Source organism: Centruroides vittatus, unplaced genomic scaffold (genome assembly GCF_030686945.1).
Source record: "Centruroides vittatus isolate TY-2023 unplaced genomic scaffold, ASM3068694v2 contig_904, whole genome shotgun sequence".
Classification (NCBI taxonomy): Eukaryota; Metazoa; Arthropoda; class Arachnida; order Scorpiones; family Buthidae; genus Centruroides; species Centruroides vittatus.
Genome location: NW_027122594.1, coordinates 1,107,010 through 1,126,412, shown reverse-complemented (window position 1 = coordinate 1,126,412; position 19,403 = coordinate 1,107,010). Strand labels below are relative to the sequence as shown.

Genomic DNA, 19,403 nt, shown 5'->3' with positions numbered 1-19,403 from the left:
TTCGCCCCATGCGGCACCAGGTGACCTTTTTCCGTTTCTCGGACGAAAATTTTCACTTGTCGGTCACCGAGGCTCCGAAAGAAAGTTCGCTCCCGGTCCCGAAGGGGTTTGGCGAAAACGACTTTAAAGCAGGTTTCGGGATTGAAAAAAACTTTGGCACCAGCGCATTGAAGTGGGGAGGATTACTTTGAAGGGGACGCAATAAATTTTGGTGAATAAATCCTAAATCTTGAACCATTTCCCATACTTTTTGATCGCCGGAGTATTTATTATTGCGGGCGAAAACCGTGCGACTCGTCTTTTTTTAAGCGCAATACGCCCGAAATCCTCCATGGCGGAAGAATTGTATCCGAGAGAATAGTCGCCCGGATTAACCCCACTTTAAGAAGAATGTGGAAGGGGAAGGTTGTCCCGCCCGAAGCTAGGTAATTTCGGAGGCCGGGCAAACGGTCGGGAATTAGGACAAAACTCCAACTGCACTTTATTATTCTTTACCGGAAAATACAATTCGTATAAATGGATTTGGTCACAACACGTAATAACGGGGAGCTGGACCGGTTCCACCCTCCGCCTTTCCGCCAGACTGCCGAAATTGAGCCGGTCGTTGGGAAAAAGCGGAAGACGGCCGGAAGACGTAGACGAAGACTCACGCGTACAAATATAAGAAGGAACGGTTAATAAACATCTTTAAAAATACGGTATTTGTAGACCGGATAACGATAAACCACACGGTGGTTGGCAGTGTTACGTCTTCTATCGAAAAACACCGCGATGCCGACGTGGTGGCCCGTCTCCCCGTAAATAATGTTATACGTATTCTGCCGCGGCCACCTACGTCCCGACGTTTCCGTCCGGTACGTTTACATATACCGTATATATATATTTATATATATATATACGCACTTTAAAACGTTAATTACGTAGTACCTTATACGTACGGTATATGTAATTATTTATATGTACATATATATATATATATATATAGATTTACGCGGATATTTATATATACCGTATATATCCGTAAACTACATTTGGAAGTACCGTCTATACACGCATCTAGTATATACGTACGGTGTATACACGTGTATATGTATAAATATATATACCGGTAAGGCGGGCGGCCGCTAAAACACCGTACAAATAGGTGGAAGGAACGGGACTTAAACATAGATTTCTTCTTCCGACGGAACTTTTCCTTCGACGTCATTTCCGCCCGGCCCGGACGCGAGACCCGGTACCGGTAGTTTACGCGTGGGCGGGCCGGACGGCGGAACCCGACGGGAACGGAGAAAGAAGGCCGCGGGCGGCCCGCCCCTCTTGGTCTGGCACCGCGGAGGCCGCCGGGGCGACGGAGGGAGGAGCGGGAAAGGGTAAGGAGGGGCTAGAAACGGGCGGGCGGCGGGGTCCGGGGTCGGGAGACGTCGATCCCGTGGGTCCGATCCGGCCGGAGTAGATATTTACAGATGGCATAGTAGTGGCACAGAGCTCCCACGTTGACGAACAGGTGCCAGATGGCGTGGGCGCAGGGTATTCGACCGTCCGACTTGAAGAAGACCACTCCGACGATGTACAGGAGTCCACCGGCGGTCAGTTCCAGCATCCCCGACCTCTCGCACTGAAAAACCAAAGACGGACGCCGACTTAGATCTCTATAACGGGTGCGCCCCCTCGGCCTCTATTGTTTTCGCATCTTCCGCCCGGAGGCCACAAACCGAAAATTCGTTTACGTATTCTTCTCGGCCACTCGCACGCGTGAAAACCGAGACAATTTGGCTCGAGTGTCGCCTGCAAATTGCAATACGTGCTAACTTCCTACCGAATATGGCTATGCCAGTTGCAATTCGTCCGATTTAAAATATATATACATACAGGCTTTGATTTTAGTAGTGTCTTGCTCCCGTATATGAAGGTATATCGTGCTTTTACTGCAGACGTAAAGGCATAAAAACTTTCCGTCTACTGCGCCCCATACGCCTTACCCACGCCGGCACCCTGACAAGAAGAGCAGCCGAACGCCCAGGCGGAGTTAGCTTCCGGCCTTTTTTGTCTTCGGGCTGGATTTTCGGGAAGTTTCCAACGTTTATCCTCGTTTTACACCCGTTTACGGTACACTCGGTGGTAGTTTTAAGCGCCTATTAGGATTTGGAAGTGCTGTCTCCTGCAATACCGGAGAAATCGGAAAAAAGAAAAAATGCACCGGTTCGAGTTTCCTATGGAGGAACGGACGAAGAAATGGCTCGGTGCCCTGCCCGGGAATAATTCTGCGGCATAGCCTTTACTGGATTCGTATTTCGATAACGCGCTAATTTCGTACGCTTATGCGCAAAAGTCATTTGGAAATTATTAACTGGCTAGTAGTAGTAATGGCGGAGGAAGTCACTTACGGGAAACGTGAACCGGACACTTAAAAGCAGAGTCGATAGATATACTAGTCCTTGCGCTATGCTCTCAAGTACAGTTAATGCTTCAGGTTGCCGATAGCTGGCGCGAGAGTCGCTGTTAGGCGAGAAGTTTGTTTATCTATTTGGTTAGTAGTTAGTTATCCCGTTTTCAAGCATTTTTGTAAATTTTTTCTACTGTTCTGTCAAAAAAAATCTTATTCGTAATTACATTTTAAAATTATATATCATGTATTAAAAAAGGAAAAGCGTATTTGATTTATAAAAAAGAATTAATAACGTGATAATTTTAAATTACGGATGAAGCTTATTAAATTGAAAATAAAATTATTTTCGATTTAATTTATCCAGCTTTTAAATAGAAATCTATTTAAAACTGTTAAAACTAATATCTCAAATACTATAGTAGAGATAACAGAGACTTATTACACTGCGACTGGTAACATAAAAATGACACTTCTATCATTTTAATGTTACCAGTAGCATTGCGATAAGTCTCTGTTATCCCCAGTATAGTATTTGAGATATTAGTTTCAACAATTTTCAAGACAAAAGCTCTTTTATAGTGTTTAAAACTGTTAAAATGCTACATATTGTGAATGGAAGTTTTGTACATAACGTTCTTGTATAATATATTTGTTTAATAAATAGGTAATGGTAAAATAAGTAAATAAATTTGCATTTTACTGTTTTGTTTTATTACATATGTATGACAATATAATTAGGAAAACAGTAGTTTATCCTCTCATACATTTAAATAACCATAGAAATTTAATCCAGATAAAGACAAACTATTTTTAAAATAATTTATTAACTTTAACACTACATAATGTATGCTATACAATTTTAATTGATTTAGTATAGTGAGAAATAGTATTTGGGATGAAGCAGTTTTGATATGAGAAATTATACTCACATATTTTGGTGATTTATATAATATTCTGCACTATCAAAAGTAGAATATGAATGAAGATTTATTGATGTTCTACACCTGTTCTTTGTTTATATAGGATTAAAAGATCACTAACATGTCTTTCTTTTAGCTTCCATGTCATCACTAATCACTATCACTGTCAATATCTAACAATACTGTCTGAACTCTTGCCATCTTACATTTACCTGTTTTATTTGTCAACTTCTAATTCATCATCATCTAATCATCTCTAAGTTATTATATATCTGTAAATATATTGAATATGTTGTCTAAATAGTTGGAACTTCCCCTTTTTCATCTAACAGTCTATATTTGAAATCCAAGAATTAAATTTACTGACTTTTAATCCCCATTTCTAACAAGTTCCTAACTTTTTGGCTGAACTCTAATCTTTCTCTATCTCATCAATAAACACAATATAAACTGTAAATAACATACATTATAGCTTTTTTTCTCACTGAAAATCACAATAATTTACCTAATATTAATTAATAAATAAAAAATGATATGGGTTTAACCTTGATAAACTCCAAAGCCACTTTAAATCCTAACTCCCTTTTTTTGTAACACTTTAAATCTATCCTATCTTAACACATGGTTTAACATTTCTATTCACTTCCATAATTAAATGTATATAATTCTCATCATTCCCTTTTCTTTCTCATTCAGAGAGTTCTCGGGAATCCCGAGAACATCCCATATTAATAATGTATATACAGGCTTAATTATAAATTTTTTGACTAGGTTTTCTTGCCCTTAACGAAAACTCCCAAAAATATTTAAAAATGAACAGAAATTGTAACACAAAAACAGTCTAATCAATTTAAAGTCTAAAATCGTGAAAGTGACAGTTAATAGAAATATAAATATTAACGACATTTACGAATAAATAATGTTCAAAAACGGATTAAAAATAGTATTGATAAGCAGTCCTTTAAAAAAGACAAAAGAAATACCTGAGTTAAAAACGAGAAAATTTCATATATTAAAAAAATTTCGAATGTTTACGGCTGACTTTCCCTGTGCTCCAGCCAAACTTACGCCTAAATGCGATCGAAGCGCTCGAAGTAGTAGAAACAGTGGCGTAGCGTAGTGGGGGCGGCAGGGGCGGCCAGCCCCAGGCGACACTTTTAGGAGGCGGCAAAATTTCACAACAAATACACAATACACAATACTCCTGTACAATACACAAATATGACGATTGTTCTTTGCAGAAAAGTCCTTTAGAATTATTGTATATTTTAGTCTTTTGAATTGAGATACCTAAATAAGGGGGCGGCGAAATTTTCCTCCGCCCTGGGCGGCTGACACCCACGCTACGCCACTGGGTAGAAATATTTATAAAATTAGTATAGTAGCATTAGAGCTATTGGCAGCGCAAGGACCAGTATAGCTATCGACTCTGCTAAACGTATCTTCTACCCATGCCTATTAATTTCTTCTATCGCCCAAGACAGAAGAAATCGGGTCATTTTTGGTCGGGAGGCATTTTTAGACTCTTTCCTCCCCCACTAACTAGCTAAAATGTCTCTGTCTGGGATTCGGCCGAGCCACCGGACGGCCCGTGCGCGTAGAGAGGGGCAGACGAGAAAGAAGGAAAAATACTTACCATAGAGAAGACGGCCAGACCGGGAACGATGCCGATGACAGCGTAGAAGCACGTTTCTAACGTCTTGTACCTGCACACAGAAACATTAGCCTTGCGCCAAATTCTGGGGACAGGCGCTCCGTCCTTCCTCCCCGCCGGCCGATGCCAAGGGGGAAAAGACGAGCGCTTTTACCCCTCCGTTTAGTTAAAAAGGGAAAGTTACCTTTCGTGAAAGAAGTGTTGATAGGCAATTCCCAAGAGAGCCAAGAGCCAGACCAACCAGCGCAGATGGCGAGCCGGCGAATCGGGACCCATCTCTTTCAGAGTCAACCTTGGCGAAAGAGACAATTATCGGCGTGATAAGGACAGGCGCAAAGGTAAGCTGGAGAGTACTTACCACGGGGTGTAAGAAGCGGCGATGAAGACATAAATGATGGCCCTGTCGCATCTGTGAAGAACTTCTTTCAGTAATCTGTAAACGAAGGCAAAGCGGTGTCACGCCAATTACCGGCAAGCGTTCCCTTCGCAAACTAAAAACAGTCTACCCCTCCCGACGGACACCGAGGGTAATTCTTTTTTCTCGTCGCTCGATTCCTGCTCTCCGCCCAGCCACTAAAGCCTGGTACTCGCATGCGGAAACGGACGACGGAAAAGGTAAGCTAAAACTTGCCGTTCCGTCTTTCCAGTCGCATGTACTCACGTGCGGAAATTACAGTACCAAGGTCTATAAACACAAGGTCAGAACACCAGTGTTCCCTATAGAACTGCCATATTGGGTCCTTAGTTCCAAGGTCACTTTCGAGTTCGAGCCACGGAATTCCTTTTATAATTTCAAATAAATTATGAGTGTTTGCAAGAGATAACAATAAGGTTATTGAAAAAAGGAAGTTATGCATATAACCTACATCTAATTATTTTTGTGGAGAATTAAATAAATATGTTTATAAAAATTTATTAAACAGTGGACAATATTAACAAATAGAAATATCGATAAATAATACAATACGTTTCTCGTCTAGTCTTGGTATAAAGTTGTGAGCACTATGTTGGTCTTTTACTTATTACTAGACTTATTACACCGTCACTCGACACAAGATCAGCCTTAGAAAATCACGTTATTTCTAAAAAGAATGCATTTCAGACCTTAAGTTCCTCATCAGTGTTTTATAATATAACTATATTTAGGAAATAAACCATACAAGTTAGATTATGTTGACAGTAAAAATTTAAGGTTGTAATTCAACTTACATATTTATGAAATCGATACTACCACATTTACGAAATGTACAATAAAACCACGACGTTTGGTAAAATACCGATGACAAATCATTGATTTCCAGGTGTTTGCTATAATATAATAAGTTTAGACAAACACAGTGCTCACGACTTTATACAAATATTAACTTTAAATTTATTTATTGTTTATTTTATAATAAAATGATCATGCAATTACAAATGCAGTATGCAATTAGTACTATGTTACATTACTTTCAATTTATATGAAATATTTACCACAAACAGTCCGTACACTAATATTAATCCGAGAATCATATTTTAATGTTGTAATTTAACAGGCTTAATTAAAACCACTTTAATGATGCATATTGCAAACATTTTAGAATATGTGTTAAATATTAAAGCAGTTTATATACTGGATTTTTGTTTTATCTAACAATATAAAATTCAAAAGAAATCGCTATTATTTACCCGATACTGTATTTTCCAATTTCACCAAAACTGTTACTTCAGAAAATGCAATATGCTCACACTAAAAGACAATTCGGTGCCGAATACCAAACCATTTTAAAAAATAGATAACGAGAAATTCAACGAGAATTGAGATGGAGAGAACAAATAACCAAATTCTCTCTAGAAACAACGTACACAACTCAAAAGACCCAATATGGCGACTGCCGCCATGCATCAAGGTATCGTGTCCAGGTCTTGTGTTTATAGACCTTGACCGTTAGTATATTGTATAAATGAAACTTTTTAGCCTTGCCCACTGCCATAGTTCGAATGCTATTGTGAAATCTGGAAGTTAAAAACCTAGAATTTTCTGAATTTTTTCACTCCAGTTATAAACGACTTAATCAACAACATTCCATACCCGGGAAATTGTTGACCCTCGACGGGCAACGATCGCCCCCTAACTATCAACAAGCCGTTATTCCCTCGGATGCAGGTAGATCATCTTGCACGATGGTTTACAGTTAGCGTCCGAGCTAGTCGTTTATTTAAAGTCCGGGAACACCTATGGCCCAAATTGCGATCCGTTATCGATCACGTGACAGGTTTTTCCATCAAAAACTTATAAAAGACGCTTCCTTCCCCCCTAAAGGGCTCTCCGATCGTCTCTCCTTTACGAAGTGCACTGCGCCGTCGACCGAACCCGAAAGTTTCTAAGTTCTTAAGTGCCGTTGTCCAGTCTACGAATTCTAAGGTTCTACGTGCCATCGTCCCATTAACTGATTCTCCGTCATCCCGAAATCATCGTCACTTCTGAGAGAATATTCGTCTGTTACGGACTTGATAGGAGGTATGAAAAATATTTGTAAACTCTCTCTCTCTGGACCCCTTTTTGTATATGAGGGTAGAAGTGTAGTTGTGTTCGTTTAGCTTTTAATAAATCTTGTTTTGTTATAAAATGGTGTCTTTCTTGACTGTCGGCTTCGCCTTATCGTCGACCCCATCCTTCCTCCTCATCCACTCGCGTAACGCGTAACGCGTAACGCGCCGTCGACGTAACAGCCATCCTTGACAAGTGAGTCGGAGAAACGGGAGATACGACTTACTCCTACCTCCCCCCGATCTCACACTATCGTCCCACGTGGTGTTTACGACAACATTGACAAACGGCCTTCCTATTGGTCTAATGTTTACCGTTTCGCTTTCTGTCACGACAAAAGTTGAACATTTTTGACTTTCTATTCCGTCGGCTTGGACGGCAAAAGTGACGTCGTTTTGCCGTTCGGTCGTCCCTTTCCGCATGTGAGTACCAGGCTTTAAGAAGGAATTAACATTTTAAATCGAATAGTTCTCTGTTCTGGAATTCCGGTAATTCCAGAACAGAGAACTATTCAAAATCGTAAACGAGGAAACGGAGGTTTCCTCGTTTACGATTTTGAATCACTAAGCCCGAAATGCATATGAAACAATAAAAGAAGTACCTAACCTAAAAGCTGTGTGGATAGTCTACCGAAATTAATTTTTAATTCGGATTAAAGAAATATACATTTACAGAACAAAAAATAATTAATTTTATCGCGAATTTACCAATGTTTACCCTACATAAATTTTAAATAGAAATCCTCTTAGGTTTAAATCAAGGGTCGCCAAACTTTTTTGATCGTCGACTCCCTACAAGTTTTCGAAACCTCACATCGACCCCTACCAAAAAGTTTATTATTACAAGCAAAACAAAGCACATCCTTTTAGGGTTTACTATAGATTACTATCTATGGAATTTCGGGACTTTGGGTATATATCTGAACTGAAGGAACCGAGACGAGTTCAACGGTACCTTACTTTTGGGCCGGAGGCAAAAAATAAGAAAGTTATCATACTTTTTTCGGCGATCGCGCGATGATCGGGAGTCGCGTCGCTCTCTCCACTAAGTCTATCCCGTGTTTAACAAGCAGTCAGGCAAGTCGGCCATGTATACTTTCAACAGTGGCAGATGTTGATCCACGAGCACACAGATCGTCTGCAGTCCGAGTTAAATCCTTTTCGCACACCCTCGCGCTCCTCGACCTCGAGGGCTACGGCCTCTCAGCCTCGCTATCGCTTGCGGTCGGGAGTCGCGATGCTTGAACAAAAGGGAAAAAAAGGAACTGGCGTTCGATTGTTCGTGCTCTCGACGGATTCCCCCCGGGAGAGGAGCCGCCGGCAGGCCGCCGATTGCTTAACGTCACTAGTTATTGATTCACGGTAGTTCTTGAACAAAAGGAAAATAGGAAGTGTCTTTCGACTGTTCGTACAATTTCTTGCCTTTCGGCGTGTTTTTTTTTAAATTTGTTTGCAGACTTTACCGCGAGATGGCAGCACTAGCAACTACGGTGCCGTCTGCATGAAAGCATTAAAAAAGTATGATAACTTAAAAACTATGATAACTTTCTTATTTTTCGTCTCCGGTCCAAAAGTAGAGTATCGTTGAACTCGTCTCGGTCCCTTCAGTTCAGATATATACTCAAAGTTTCGAAATTCCGTAGACAGTAATCTATAGTATCCCCCTATTTTAATAGATTTCTTTTAATTTTGCATTTGTTTTTCATTTATTGTATATTTGTTAATAATAATTTTTGTAACTGACAATCAGTGAGATTGATAAGCTTGATCCTTATCTCCCCCTCATCCTTAGCTTAAGCTTGATAATCGACCCCGTAATAATGTTATATCGACTACTTTGGCGACCCCTGGTTTAAATCCTGTAGTGTACGACTGACGAAAGTTCATATCGTAGATCAGATTAGAAAATTGAAAATGTTTGTTATATTTTTACAACGTTACGTGTTTGGATGCGCTAACGTTTTGTGTCTATAATTATAACATCAGTTAATTATAACGTAAAATACGTAAGTTACGTAACCCGAATACGAGTGAACCGGTATGATGCACTATAAGGGTCTGGGGGGTTTTACAGGTTATAGTCGGAAAGTTTAAAAACATCGTTACGCAATTTACGGACCATCTGATATGCCAATTCCGAAAGATCCTTATAATCGTTTAACTGTAACGAGGAGAAATACAGTCCACACAGAAACACAAGAGATTTAATACACACTATATTACGGTGCCCGTTAACTGTATAAAATGATACGCCTCCAACTCGTCCACTTGGCAAACCGTAAAGATTGTAATAATTGTTTGTATTTTCTCGTGTTTATTTTCCCGGCTGTTATGTATACTTAACAAGGGAAAGTATTGGAATTGTGTCAAATTCGACCCTCCGATTTTTTTTTTTTTTTTTTTTTTTTTTTTTTGCAAATCTCCACGTTTTGAGACCTCTTCAACCTGAAAAAAGATCAAGCAACGAGTTGCGTAACTTTTCTGGGTGTTACGAGATTTTATTTAAAAAGTAAATTTTACTTTTTAATTATAATAAATAAATAGAATCGTGTGTGGCGCCATATGTTACGAGATTTTGTTATAAAATATTATTATATTTTCTATTATTATAAAGTGGCAAAAGACTTAATTTTGAGAGTAGTGACGAGAATGGTAATAAAGAATAACATATTTATTAAGCCCGACACATAGCGAGATACGACACAGGACTCTCGATCTCCTCACCCGGGCACCGAAATTTAATAGCACCAATGTCCCTAACACACAAGCCTCTTGCTTTTTCATAATAATTAATAATACGAAAAGTTTTTATGACAAAATCTTATAACAGAGGGCGCAACACACAATGTATTTATTAAGAGTATGATTAACAATATAGAAGTTATTTTTTAAATAGAATCTCTTAACAGCCGGGAAAGTTACGCAACTCGATGCTAGATATTTTTTATTTTACGTTGAGTTTATGTTCGGGTTTAAGTTACTATTCTCTGGCCTGTACAGGATTTGTATATTTTACGATGGTACGCAGCGGCGCTAAACGTCAGACGTACACGTTTTCGCGTTGAAAACTTCGGCCTCAACCTCGCTATTTAGAATAAAAACCGAAGACGAATTGAAAACGATTTGTTTCCTGGAGTAACAGTATTTTGGGTAGGCCTAACTGCGGACTCAACGAAGGCTCAATAGCGGCTAATCCGGAATACCCGTATTTGTTTTCGACTCGTTTAAGCGAGTATCCAGTCGCATTACGGCGAACTCTTAACCGTCGAACTAACGCAACGGGGATCGACGTCTACGGGAAGCTGGAGAAACGCCAACTTCCGGCCCCCGGGCCACGCCGCGGAGGCGTGGACGGGGCCGGAAGTTGAAACACTGGTCAATCGCGGAGAGAAGTCTGTCCACGCGGTGGACGGTACTGTTTCCGGCGGAAGAGCGAGAAAAAGACTCTGGCCTCAAAGGGAAGGCGCGCCACTCCGTCTTTACGAAACCCGGAAGTTCGGGGCCGGGCTCTTACTTCCTTCCCGTGCCGAAACGGAAGCGCCGAGGCCTGCCGGCAGCGAAGGGACCCGTTTCCCGACGGTCATTCCTCCCCGGGCGGAACCCGAGGAGGACGGAGCGAGGGAGATAGAGAGAAATCTTACCTGAATCTTCCCAAGTAGAAGACGGAGTGGAAGAAAGTGGAAATAGAAAAGAGGGCGACCATGGACAGGCCGTAGATCAGACAGGTCAGATACTGACTCTTGCCGCTAGACTGCTGAAGGAGGAATACCAGGCCCAGCAGGCTGGGAAGCACGGACAGCTGCGGGTTCCAACACACATCCCATTAGAAGCCGCCATCTGGCCGAATAACCGAAAAATCTTTTTTCTCCGTCCCGAATTCGTTCCCGTCCGTACCTTACGCGGAAGGAGGCGCCGGGCGGAGAAGAGGGAAAAGAAGGCGTAAATCGCGCCGAGTACGGAGCACCGACCACCCCACTCGACCCGTAAACGGAAGTGACCTTCGTCCCCTCGCCCGTAACCCGTCTAAATCCATCTCCGTTTAGGCGTTAGAGACCCGAAAATTTCACCTCGGTGTGGGACACGGGGTAGGTGGGGCACCCCGTCAGTGGGTAGAAATGACGCGAGCGGAAGAAAAGCCGGGGAAGGGGTATTTAAATGCCGACGGAAGAGGTGAAAAGGAAGATTTTCTGCCGAGACGGAGAGTGGGCGTGAGGCTGCCACAAAACAGTTGTTCGGCGCGGGAATTCCCCACCGGGTCTCGGAGCATTGGCGGGAAGCCACTTCCGGGAAGCCGGAGCACCCCGTAGAGAAGCCACGGTAAGAATAAAATATCGAAATTACACGAAAACGATTAAACTTCGATAAGTCAATTATTATTGAGGAAATGCAGCGGAACGAAGCTATTAAAATACGTTTTAAATAAAATACAAAAGTAAATTTGACAAGGAAATTTCCAGCCTATAATCTTTTATTTGTACGAGACGATATGCTTGCATTTCTTTCCGGCGAAAGAAGTAGCTTGGAATCTGACAGACGTGGGTAAAGCCCGTCACTTTCACTTTTCTGTTAATGTTACCTATGGTTCCAAAATGGCGGCTCGTTTCTGATTCCAGCAAATAGAAGAAAGAAAACAGTGGGGAGGAACGTTCTAACCTAACCTAACCAAACCTATTCTAATAAATTACCATAATTATTATCAACAAAATTATTAGAATAGGTTAGGTTAGAACGTGCGTCCCCGCTGTTTCCTTTCTTCTACTTGCTGGAATCAGAGTCGAGCCGCCATTTTGGAACCATAGGTAACATTAACCACTTTTTCTTCCAAGGTCTTTAAGGTGACTCGGTGGAAAATGGACATCAAATTTCGTGAGTTTTTCGACATATGGCTCCACCACCGCATTCACAACACTGCGCGCGTCAGTCTTCCTGTCTATTTACTTGCAGCATTTTTCTGTAAGTATTTTTCAATTTATAACGATTCGAAAATTTGTAGGCAAGAGATTGAGGTTCGAAATTACTGCACGCTTCTTCTAGAATGCTATTTATAGGAGAAAACATAAGACAATCAGTAATGTTTTTGGAAATAATGAAAATAAGACATTTGTTAAATGTATATGTTGGTGAAACAACAAGGCAGCTATGCTCAATTGTGAATCATGTGAAAAACCATCTTATCCTATAGGTTGAGGAAAGATGGTTAACGCCATCGTCCCCTTCTTACCCTGTCCGTGTTATCCAGTGAAATTCTGGTTCTGCCCTAAACCCCATTTTCCCTCTGCCACTATCAGCAAATTCATGAGGAGTCTCAACTTCGGAAAAGTTTCGAAGAATTGCGCCCAATATCACTCACGAGCGCTGGAAAACATCCTGTAGTAGTTACGATAGGCGCAACAGCGCCTATCGTAACTACTACTAAGTTAAATGTGACAAGTCGTGCGACCAAACAGAATGAGTAAGGTGCAGAAGGTGGATGCACGAGACCTACACTAAGTTCGCAACCTTCTGCCCCAAGTGCGACCAGATCGAACCAGTGACGACAGCACAACAGACGGATGAGATCCAGACGAGTCTTCCGAGTTGTAGAATGATAAGTTAATTAAGTACTGTACACTTATTATAAAATAAAACAATGGGTACAATAACGCAATACGGTAATCAATACAATGCAATAATCTATACGGTAATACGAGGAAGCTGAGCTTCAACAGCTCAGCTTCCCTTGTATTTTCTAAAATATAAATAGGTCTACATATTGTTAATTTATGTTATTTTGTATCATGTCGATGTATCTATTTTAATTAAAATTAAAATAAATAAATTGTTTATTTTTGACATTTCCAGTATTTGTTTGTAATTTTTATAGAAACATGGCTTTCCTAATCATCAAATGTCACGGCACGCCACTGATGTTTTACAAAAGATAGCTTGTAGTTTTAGGCCCGCATCACACTGGATCAGACAAGGCGTTTTGTCTAAAGCATTTGACATTTGACGAAAAATATGAAACAAACTTTCTTTGTTAAAAATTCTTCATTCCTTATTTTATTGTCAATACTTTTGTGGTGCCTGCAGTATAACGAAATATATATATATATAGCCTATATATAAGACAAAACAATCGATACAATAACACAATATAGTAATCAATACAACATAATCTAGGTCTATAGGTAATCGGCAAATTGCTTTTCTGAAAACCAACAGAAAAAGTTAAAATGAAGGGAAATGCGAATTAAGAAAAAGCATTAAATTGACGGAAATTTAACACAATCAAACTGGAGATTGCACTGCACGATCGCCCACCATAAGTTACAAAAAGGTTTCGCTAGAGGCGCTACGGTATGTCTCAGCCAATGCGTTCCTGCAGCTAAAATATTGTGTTTTTTATTTATTTAACGCCACTTTTATAAATACGAATGACGTTCGTTTGGGATTAGCGGTGCGGCCCGGGACTTTAACGACCTGGCTCCAGCCATTCACCCAGAACGGACGGACTCATTTCTAGGCTAAATATCATCACTCCGTAAACCCGTCATACGCGGAAACGGAAGACTATTCGGCCACCCAACACCTAACTCCACCTGCATAAAGCGGCCGGGGAATGTTCCGCTCTTCCACCCGTGCGGGCCGTCCGTTATTACCCGTAAGATTTAGGGAAAACAAAGGTGCGCCGTGTATTTTTCTCTACCCCGGGAGGAAGGGATCCCCCAATTGTCTACCCGAACTTTTCTGCTACGGCTTTTTCGGTAGTATTAGTAACGTACAATTTCTTCTTCCCACGTTATTTTACCGAGTGGCACGGGTAAACTGTCGTGTGGCAAGACTTTTGTTATTCCTTCCCGTTCCGGGTCAGTGCGCGTAATTTAAAATTATTAAACATTGTGTTATTAAGAGACATGTTTTATAAAAGAAAAAAACATTGTAAAAGTTAATAACCAGTAAAATGTTCTTTATGTCCGATTTCACTCGAGATATGACACGTGACCCGATGGCCGTACTTTTCCTCTGTTATATATAATAGCCGAAAAAGTAACCAGACGCAACCATTGATAACTTTGAAGCCATGGCCCGGCACTACACGAGACCAACAAAACACCATAGATTGCTAAAGGTTGGGTATGTGGAAACAGGTGGCTTATCCGACTGACTGATTTTAAGACAAATCGAAATGCCATTAAAATATCCGACGGCAGAGCGAGACACTTGCCAGGTCCTACGCAAAATTTAATTTCGAGACCCAGTTTAATTGCCGTATATTTTGAATAATTAACAGTTTTACGAATTAAATACTAAAATATAGTATCAAATACGCGAGACTCTACTCCAGACGTCACCTATTCCGCCTATATTTAGGGGTGGTGGAATTGGCTGGTTCCTAGCCCGAGATTTGGAGAAGAACGAACCCTCACCTTCCGTATTAAACGGTAATCAATTCTTGCATCGGAATACTTTAAAGTATAACGGATAAACGTCGTGTTTTTTAGTAAAATTTCCGTAGGATTGGAAAAGCGACAACGTGACTAATAGACAGAGACAACAGAGTTGTTGCGTCATCCGTCTTCCGGTATAATTTTAACACTCGAATCGATCATATTTCACATTTATTATATTGACGCTGACAAATCGGTTTATTCGGCCGGGCGCAACACGGCGCAAGGGAAGTAAATATAAATCGAGATAAAATAGCCATATCTCCTACAAACAACGTGCACTTAACAATAAAAATAACACACTGCCTGACGGGTGGAGTGTTATTTTTATTCTTAAGTGAACGTTGTTTTTTTTTTTTTACAGGATATTGCCTATTATCTAAGACTAATGGGTGACGGCAGGAAGAAATAAGTAACGATTTTGCAACTTCGTATCACAATTACATTGGTTTTAACCAGCCCGGTCTGCCCGAAAGCCAAAATATAACCATCGGAAATATAGATTCGTCACGCCCGAAATAACTGTCGGTGAAAATCGTCTTACCGTATCGATTATATAAATATTCGTCTGTATCGTCGCATTCCCGCTTATCTATGCAGTACTTTTAATGTTTCTACGCCGGGAATGTATTATTCTTCTAAGCACTTAAGTAACGCTGTTCGGAGGTACGACGTGGTTTTTTCAATCCCATACAAATTGAGGGTTTTCGAATAAAATGGTATAACTGAGATAAGACATTAAATATCTAAGAATTATATAATTAAAGCGGAATAAACGAAGATTTTCTTTGCAAACGTATGGCTAGATTCATGGGAGCCGTCCGACAACCCATCATACTACTAATTATTTATACTTATTGGACTGCAATTTGAAAAAAGAGCAAGCCTATACCTATCGTCGTTCCTTAATGTCGAGAACGGTGTCGGATAGACCAAAGCTTAGGGGCAGGACACCCCGATATAAGCGAGAATTCTCCCCGACTGAGTTACGTTACAGGAGGCAAAATACTACTAATTTGAGGTGAAGAGCATATACAGTATTTTAAAGGTCATAAATTTAAAATAGGATTAAAAATTGCCGATAATTTATTTCGTTTCTTTTCTGTGGTTATAGGAGGTGGGTAAAAACGCGCCATTCACCGGGCCGAGGTTTCGGGTGTGTCGGCGCCGAGTCCCGCCTCTCCGGTTGCCCCGCCTTCCCGGGGGTGGGAAATTCGTCCGCTCTCCTCCCGCCGAAGGTGGACGCGGTGGCAAAGAAAAGAGTGGATACTTACTCCGTGGGTGACGACGTTGGCCAGGTGTTCCACTTCGGTCGGCACGTAGGCCTGGTTCCCCACCGCTCGGCGATTCATGTACCTGCCAACGACCAAACCGGGTTAGCCCCGCCCCACTGGTGGCGCGCCCTCCTCCCGCCGCGCCGGTGGACCGCCGTCCCTCCCACCTACCCGGCAACGCGGTAAGTAATCCGGCCGGACGACGTTGTTGTTTTCTCTTTTTTTTGTGCTAAAAATATAGAAAGACGTCTGCCGACACGCGCTCAATTATTCATTTGTAGTGTGTTTTATAACGCAAGAACAATAAAATGAGGCCTAAAACTTTAACTAATACGGTAAAAATTAAAAGGAGTGCGACCTTAAAAATACGTAGACCGAAACAGAGAATAACGATACGTAAACATTTGAAAATGTATTAAAAACAAGGGTAGACGAACGTAGCTTTACTTACCGAATACCTTTGTCCGATCGTCGGCACGCCGGGACAAAATTACAAGATAATGCAGAGATGGCCGCGCTAAATAAGGGACGTTAGCGTACTCCCGTGCCAATCTGGTTAGTTACTTCTCAACACCCACCTTTCTCATAAATACGTAACCGTTTAGGATGACGTTCGGGCATTATTTGCAGAAATTTTAACTCTTCGTCCGGTCGGATTTTTAATACGAACCGCCGCGCCACGTCTCTCCGCTAACCCAGTCAATCCCCTCTTACGGATTTTGTCCTTTACTTCTTAAACATGGCCTGGGTTTATAGGTGCCGCTTTCCTCTTTCTTTCCGGTCCGGAGAAAAATCCCCGCCGCCGGGAATTCGGTCTTCTCTGCCCGACCCGCGTAAGCCGGACGGGGAAGACGACTTCTCACCGCGAGAACAGGGAATTTGGCCCCTTCGTCCAGTGGAGTTTCTTTCTTCGGAAGGGAGAAAGCGGCGTGGGCGTCCACCGCCGTCCAATCGGCCTTTCCCGGCCAGAAAGTTCTCCGGGGACGAGCGGGCGACACCCGCTTCCCCTACCCCGTCTTTTCGGCGCGCGGAAATATCGACCCGCGCGCCGGCATTCTTCCTCCCAGGCGCGCGTCCGCCGCCGTCCTGGATTCGGACGACGCGCGGTTCCTCGTTAACCTCTTCTTTCGTCGGTTCCCCTTTTCTCTCCCGGCCCCGGCGGTTTTCCCACCGGGGGAGCGTGTGCCAGCGTGACGCGGACGGGAAGAGGAGGAGGAGAGAGCAGACTAACCTGTTCTTGGAGGAGGGGTCGGAGACGGCCCCCTCCATGCTACCGGCGTTGGTCGACGCTGGTCCGGACCCTTTCGGGACGCGTCGCGACGTTTTCGGACGGGAGGTCACCGTCCACCCGCATCACGGGATCCGCCGACCGCCCTCCGGCGGGGAAGCCATTTTGCCTCGGCCGCCGTCCGTTCCGGCCGATCGATGGCGGCGACGGAGGCGCCGCCCGCTCCCTCCGCTCCGCTCCGCCGTCGGGAGACGCGCCGTCGTTCCCTCCGCCGACGTCTGTCCTCTTCCTCCTCCTCCTCCTCCTCTTCTTCTCCGGAAAGACGGCGCCAGGGAGGCGAGCCGGCTTCCGTCGAAAGAAAATGGAGTGACGAGAATCCGGGGAGGGTGCACCACGCATTTAGGGTAGGTTCGCGGGGGGACTGCTAATAATCGAGGGGTGGGAGGAAAAACCGCGGCGATTCCCGCGCGAAAAATTTAACGTGTTTACAAGGTGCCATTCAATGGGATTAAAGGAAGAAAAAAAAATTTATTTCCCGCAGCGTGGCTGGGGTGATTCCCTCTTACTTTTCAACCCGAACTTTTTATACTCTTAATAAAGACAATTGTTTTGTGAGCGGCGGAAAAATGGCGCCGAGTTCTTTTCTTCTGTCGCCAGTGGAAGAAAAGAAGTCGGCGGCTGCGGTTAGAAGCCACCCGAACAATACCGAAGGATCAAAATGGCCTTACCCCGAGGAAATAAGAAAACGGCGGACTTCGGACGGAAAGGAGAAGATCGACCAACCCCAGGGTGAAGTGGATGCGATTCTCCGAACGGAGGTTAGGCTAGAAAATTTATTACGGCCGGAAAAGTTTACTAACTTACTCGTAATGGCCACACGTAGCGCGGTGTGGCCCACACTTTCGTCCATTATTTCATTTTAAGGTATTTTTGGAGGGAAAAAATCGCCCCGAGTCTTGCGTACCAAGTCCGGGCATTCCTTAGTCTACCGTTGTTTGTACCGGCTATTGTCATTCTACTGTACATTTTGTTTCTCTTTGCCACAACTAAGGCGCTTTTGCATACGTTAACGTAGAATATTCTACAGGCAAATTTTAAATTACCGAAGAATTTTTTCGAAACATTCGTTCCAGTCGGCGGGAATTTAAATAGGTATCGATTTCCCTTAATTAAAAGACCTCCCGGCAGGCATGGGCGGATGGCCGTAGCCGAATAAACCAAACCGAACTGTTTTGGCTTACGTCTTTTTCTTGCGATAAACGTTATTATTATTCTACTAATTACGATTAAGCTACGTACTTTATAAAAGTTTTAATTTGAGATCCATTTTCAAAGGATTAATCGAGGAATAAGCGTATTTTGTAACACCAGTTCTTTCTCGATCCAAGAAAATATGTCTAATCCAAAATCTTATAGCTAAATAACGCAAGCCGTACGAAACAAAATTAGTAAACACGTGGATAACCGCAGTGTCGGTATGGTTCGCCATCTTGAATACTGTACGCGTGAGCCGAAATCTAAGCAGGTTGCCGTTTGTGTGGATGTGCTACCGCGCGGCCAAGAAGGGTTGGCAACAGCGATTTTGTTGCCGCGCTGCATGCGTACATCCTTCTTTAAGTTTCCTCGAAATGTAAACTGTTAATCTTTCCATAATATTTTTATCAACAGTCACTTGGACATTTTTTATTATTACAGCATAATACAGTGGTGCCTCGTATAACGTACGCCTCGAATAACGGACACTGCGAACAACGGACTTTCCGGCATAATTGGTGACTGCTCCATGGGTGCGTTCTTTAATAGCGGTCGCTCTGCGTCTCCGCTACTACGGGAGTGCGCTGATGTTTGTAGGCATTTAGGAACGACGGTAAAAGAAAGAAAGATGGCAGCGCCCGCACTATCGATAGTATCGTGATGGAGGAATCTATAATTATAAAATATGAGCTTTTAAAGGCAAAAGAAGGGTCCCAATTGTAAAATTT

General features: G+C 42.4%; 1 protein-coding gene across 2 annotated transcripts; it reads right to left on the bottom strand.

The window, feature by feature from the left end:
* Positions 1-457: 457 nt before the first annotated feature.
* LOC136984110 (monocyte to macrophage differentiation factor) lies at positions 458-17,637 on the bottom strand. Of its 2 annotated transcripts, none has more exons than XM_067281035.1 (7): positions 17,425-17,637; positions 16,194-16,275; positions 11,131-11,288; positions 5,319-5,393; positions 5,145-5,252; positions 4,943-5,012; positions 458-1,615 (listed from the first exon to the last, which is right to left on the bottom strand). In XM_067281035.1, exons 1-7 carry the CDS (start codon positions 17,460-17,462, stop codon positions 1,382-1,384), a joined length of 765 nt encoding a protein of 254 aa, XP_067137136.1. In that variant the 5' UTR covers positions 17,463-17,637; the 3' UTR covers positions 458-1,381. The 2 variants fall into 2 exon arrangements, with proteins under 2 accessions (XP_067137136.1, XP_067137137.1); XM_067281036.1 differs by having other exon boundaries at positions 5,319-5,369.
* Positions 17,638-19,403: the final 1,766 nt, after the last annotated feature.